At 23.5% G+C, this 6,356-nt stretch overlaps 1 protein-coding gene across 1 annotated transcript; it reads left to right on the top strand.

Annotated features, from left to right (window-relative positions):
* Nucleotides 1-1,527: 1,527 nt before the first annotated feature.
* LOC130949167 (transcription factor MYB1-like) lies at nucleotides 1,528-5,901 on the top strand. The gene is made up of 4 exons (XM_057877966.1): nucleotides 1,528-1,661; nucleotides 2,314-2,443; nucleotides 4,982-5,556; nucleotides 5,891-5,901. The coding sequence occupies exons 1-4, from the start codon at nucleotides 1,529-1,531 to the stop codon at nucleotides 5,899-5,901; spliced, it is 849 nt and encodes a 282-aa protein (XP_057733949.1). The 5' UTR covers nucleotide 1,528.
* Nucleotides 5,902-6,356: the final 455 nt, after the last annotated feature.

The following is a 6,356-nucleotide window of genomic DNA, read 5'->3' as shown; positions in this document are numbered from 1 at the left end:
ACATTTGAAATTTTTCGTGCAGCATTAGATCGCTTATAAAATGCTACTGGTATATATAGCTTTCACTTTTTTATAATTTAGTAAATTTCTTCAAATGTCACTAAAGAATCAATCATGGTCTGTAGTGTCTTTACATTATTCTGTATGAAATAAATTCAGATTGAGGCAAAATGCCTACAACATTTTTTATTACTATTCTAGTACAAAATTATGATGTTGAGTATTGAATTCTGAACACAAGGTAAAAAACAAAATACAAAAAATATGAGAGCACTTATTCCTCACAGTACGTTTCTCTCCGGGTTATGTAAACGTGCTTAATTAATTATATAGCGATATAAGAAAATGTACATCCAACAAACTTTCAAGAGTGAGAGAAAGTTAGATAGAAGCAAAAGTATCTATACAGTGATTCTTATATTATATGAATGACGGATGTGTATATTTAATTATGATTTTAATTATGATTGGTTATGCTAAAGTAATAATAACTAAAATTACTTTACTTGAATTAACGTCTAAATTTTATGTATATAATATTTATAATATGTAATTATATAGATAAATTTAAAATAATTTTATTTTATATTTTTTAATTATTGTTAAAATAATTAAATAATATCAAATATAATAAATATACAATTATAAATATTACGTATATAATATTTTAAATTTTAAGTTAAATAAAATAATTTTATATTATTATTTATCTAATATTATCAAAAATATAAACGATCATATATATATATATATATATATATATATATATATATATATATTTTATCAAAGATAGGAATACTTAAATCTGCGATCTCTTAGATGAGTATAAGGAGACAATACCATTTGAACTATAATTCATTCATATCACATATTTATAATTATGATTAAATTTTACAAACAATAACATCTATCTTAATTCATACTAATAATCAAACGTTATAATAAGTAATATAATTAAATTAAATTAAATTTATATTTATAATCAAAATATAAATAAAACGAAAAAATAGTGGTTAATTTTGTATATGTATAAAAAGCTTGATAAATTTAATTCTTGTAATAGTTGATTATTTTATACGAAAAGATATAGAGAATAATTTATATAAATATTAATAAATATGTAAAGAGTAAAGACTACTTTAATAATAAATTTTAGTATTAACAAGATATTTTTTTATTCTATTCCATAATAAAGTAAAAGGTAAGGACAGGCAAATATGTATGACCCCACTCTGACATGCACAAAATCTTTGGGAAAAATATACAAAATCTTTGGGTTGGGAAAAATATACAAAATCTTTGGGAAAAATATATGTTATTAAGCAAATTATTGGTGGTTGAGACCTAGCCAGCTAGGCTTGTAATTAATTAATTTGATAATATAAAGAGTAGTGTATTAATGTAGAATTGTATATATATGTTGAGAGAAAGGAGGTAACAGCGACACATCTCTTGACATAGATTTTATTTTTCTTTGTGCTCTTGGCCTCTTGCATTGTCACTCTCTTTCTTAATTGCACTGAAAGATATGGGAAGGAGTCCTTGCTGTTCTAAGGAAGGTTTGAACAAAGGAGCATGGACTGCTATGGAAGACAAAATTCTCACAGACTACATTAAGATTCATGGTGAAGGAAAATGGAGACACTTACCCAAAAGAGCTGGTCAGTATATAAATATTTTTTTAGACCGGATATTAAACCATTTTTTCACTTTATCTCATTACTATAATAAAAAAATTTTGTAATTCACAAATTCAATCTAATAGAATACATAAATTCAGTTACAATTTTAATATTTATTATTTTATCTTATTTTATTTTTATTTGTTTTTATTTTTTATCTTTATTTGTTTTTATTTTTTATAGGCCAATATTTTATATATATTTAATTTTAATTACATAATTTATAATTCAATCAATTAGCAATCAATTAAAAAATACAAAGTACAACATTTTTCATTTTTTTTCTTTCTTATTTTTTCATAATTTTATTACTGGAAATGAAAAAAAATGTGTTATTTGTTATGAAAAATGCTAGGTGACTAACATTTTTAGTGTAAAAAATTACATATATATAATAAACATTTTTTTAAACTGGGAATCGAAAAAAATGTGTTATTAGTTATGAAAAATGCTAGTCGAGCAACATTCTTAGTGTAAAAATTTGGAGAATCAGTCAATATTAGTTCAAATGTAAGACAAAAAAAAAAAAGGTGTTATTCACTTAACATTTCTCATTAGTCATTATATATATATAAGTGTATTTGAATTATTTACATTTAGTAGTTGTGTAATGTAATGTTTTGATGCATAGGGCTTAAGAGATGCGGAAAAAGTTGCAGGCTGAGATGGTTGAATTATCTAAGACCTGGCATTAAAAGAGGAAATATTACTCACGATGAAGAAGAGCTTATAATCCGCCTTCACAACCTTCTCGGAAACAGGTCAATCATTTTCATTATTTTATGTATATTCTAATTGAAGAAATTTATCAAAAATATATTTGTAATAATATAAATAAATAAATAAATAAATAAATAAATAAATAATATACGTACATTCGCATAAAATTATATAAGGTGAATATACTTTACTACTGATTATGATGTTTTTATTAGATTCATGAATTATCTATAGAGTTAACATAATGTTCAATAATATTCATTTCTGTATCAAATATATAATTAAAAACTTTTATATACGATCTTAATTCTTATCTAATTATTATCCCTAATGGCACCACAAGTAAATAAATTATTAACATATAAAAAACTTTACATAAAAATTACAAAACAATTGAGTTTTTAATATTTTCAAAAAGTAAAGGAAAGATATTTGGGTAAGTTATTATCGTGGCCCCATTTTTTTGTTTGTTTATTGTCGCTCCCTACTCCCTACTAAAATCATTTTTATTTTTTTGTTGGTTTATTGTCGCCTCTTATAAGCAATTCTCACCTTTTAATATTTTGTTTCATGAAAATATTTGCATTTTAACTCATTTTTCTTATGAAATCTATGAAATTTGATGATACTATAAATTCGTTCCAACAATTTTTTGTACAGGACAAATTAATCTCTAACAAAGCGAATTGACTAATTAGTTTTTAATTTTTTAAAGTTTTAGACAATTTAATAATATAATTCCTCATCAATAACTACTATATATACTATTGTTTAGATAAATTAAGGACCATTTTTATCATTTTTCAAAAGAGTTAAAGACTAATTTTTCTAATAATATTTTATTAGGGACTTATATAATAATAATGATACTATTTTATTAGAGAAAAAATTTACTATACAAGTTATCTTATATTTTGAATAAATAAGATGAGAAATATTATTAATACTTTAATAGTATCATTATTAATACTTACTAAAATATTTAGGTAGGACAAAATAACAACCTGGCTTCTTTTTCTCTAAACATCCTTTTCTTCTTTTATTATCTTATACCTTTTATGTCTTTTTTATATAACTGTGATGAAGTCGTCATCAAGTTTTTCGAAGTTTTCCACATGTGCTTTAATTAAGTTGCCATATATTTTTTTTCCTTAACAGTGATCTCAATTTTTGTTTTTCTTTTAAAGGTGCCATGCCTTTTCAAGAGTTAGAAACAAAAGGTGTGAAAAGAAAAGAAAATGTACATATAGCGAAAGTCCTAAACTTTATATCTTCCATGCATGAAAAATTTAAATATACTTGGTGTTGCTTGATTATAATATATATAGAGTTTGAAATATTGCTTTATTCAATCTAATTATAAATTAAATGTAAATATTTGATGATCATTCTATATACTAATATGTATCTTTATAATACGAGTGACTAGTCAGTAACTGGTGATATTTTATGTCCATATAACATAGTTATTTTCTTAGATAATAAAATAACAAAATTGTTTTTATTATTATCAACCAACAATATTGCAAATAATAATATTCTTAAATATCTGTATTTCGACTTTGTAAGTTTTTTTTTTGAAGACTGACATATATAATTAGATAATATAAGTTGACACAAATATCATATCAATTCAACTAAAGTTACACTACTCATATACTTTCATGAAATTAAAATAGTTATTTTTTATCAATCTAATCGTTGAATTACAATCACCTATAATAAAGATTATTTATACATTTTGTGACAGCTGAATATTAATATAAGACTATATCTAACATTTCATACTCATAGACGTTTTAAACTTTTGTATTACGGTCATTTTTTATCAATACAAAGTATAGCAAATTAGTTTAGATTGACATGAAATTTAATTTTATAGACATGATCTATAAACTTTTATAAAAAATTGCTCCGTTAAAATGGTTATTCAACAGTATAGTGTATAACTTTAGTTAAATTGAGATTGATATCATTTAATTCTAATTTATAAATATCTTCGTAGAACATATTTAATGTATATTCCAAAAACACTCATAACTAATTTATCTTAATTACTTTTATTAGGTTTAATTATTTTTTTATTTTTATAATTTTACCAAATTTATAATTAAATTTTTATATTTTTTTTCTTTGTCAATTGAATTTTTACACTATTTTTAATTTTGTAATTAAATTCTTTTAATATCTAAAATATTAAAATTAACAAAATATTTCTCTAAAAAAAATATGTAGTCAAATATCTAACTAGTTTTTAATTGTAGATATATACCTTTAATTTATGAATAAATATTTAATTAATTCTAATAATTTTTACACTAAAAATAATCTAATTATAAAATTTAAAATAGTGTAAAGACTCAATTGAAAAAAAATAAGAATCTAATTGTAAATTTAATAAAATTATAAAAACTAACAAAATAATTAAATTTTATTTTTAAAATGTTTTGATTATTGTAAATATAAGTGATGAATATACTTTTCTAATACAAATTAAATATATATAATTTCTGTTTTTTTAGCCGTAGATGCTAATAGAAGTAACAATTAAATGAATGTATTATTATTAATAATGTTAGGTGGTCCTTGATTGCTGGGAGGCTTCCAGGACGAACAGACAATGAAATCAAGAACTATTGGAATACCAACATTGGAAGAAAGCTTCAAAATGGTACCCAAAATTGTTCATCATCAAACTTGCTCCAACTGGATCCGAACCCGAATCCAAAAACCCGAGAATGGCCATGCCCTAATAATTACCTACAAAATAATATTGGTTCTTGTTTGGTCCAGACTAAAGCCACAAGATGGCCTAATAATAATAAGGTCATACTCACCAAAGAAATTATCACAAAACAAAATAATGAAGGCATGGTTCATAATCATCACATTAATAATAATGTTAATGCCACGGATTACAAGATGAAGGGTTCATCGTCTTCGTCTCCGGTGTCTCCAGTGTCACCATCTTCCGAAAGTAACACCAATATCAACGACGACAACAACAATAACAACAACAAAAACATCGAAGAAGCGTTGGATTTCATGGCGGATTTTCAAACTGAGGGAAATAATCTTTATTCGGAGCTTCTCAAGATGGACTTTGCAGAAGCATCATCATGTTTGGAAAATAACATGTTGGAATTAGGAAGTGGTAATAATAATAATAATAATAATAATAATAATAATAATAATAATAATAATAATAATAATAAACATATTAGCACAGTTGATAAAGCAGTAGGGCAGTTATATCCAAAATTATCATTCAATGACACCCATTTCCATTGGCCTTGGAGTGATTCATTGTATGATACGGATTTTGATTTTCAACACATGGAAAATATTATAGAGTCTGGATTTGATTGGCTTTGAAAAACAAACACTTATTATTAATAATATGGTAAAAAAAGAACAAGAAAAACACAATGTGTGTGGATTATTTGTTTTGTTTAATAATATTTAAGAAATGGTTATGAATGAGCTAGGTTTCGGCTGAAAAATGTTGTTCCTTCATCTTCTTGTAATGTAAAATGAAGATATTGTATTAAAGTTGTATAAGACCTCTCATCATCAGAATGGATTTTCTTTTTTTTTTTAAGTATAATTTTTCACCCTTTATTGTTTTTTCTTAACTTACTTAAACTGATGTATAAGATAAAAAATCATAATAAAATAATTAAAAAAATTTGAGAAGATATATTCCTCTGTTATTTTATAATTTAATCATCCAAGGGAGCAATGTTTTATATTCTTTTGGTTGGAGCTATAGCTGAGCTAAACTCAAATTACATTTCCCTGTTTTTTTATTGAGATAGCATAATAAACGAGTTAATTTATTAAAATGATTGACCAAATCCATCACCTTTAGAATTGCCACCCATATTAGTTTATGCACAAATTTTTGTCTCACAACAGATGTATAATATTGATATAAACAGCTATATGTTTATC

This window comes from Arachis stenosperma, chromosome 9, assembly GCF_014773155.1.
Source record: "Arachis stenosperma cultivar V10309 chromosome 9, arast.V10309.gnm1.PFL2, whole genome shotgun sequence".
In the NCBI taxonomy this organism is placed as follows: domain Eukaryota; kingdom Viridiplantae; phylum Streptophyta; class Magnoliopsida; order Fabales; family Fabaceae; genus Arachis; species Arachis stenosperma.
Note: the sequence above shows the minus strand (reverse complement) of the source record. Positions and strands in the feature narration are given on the sequence as shown.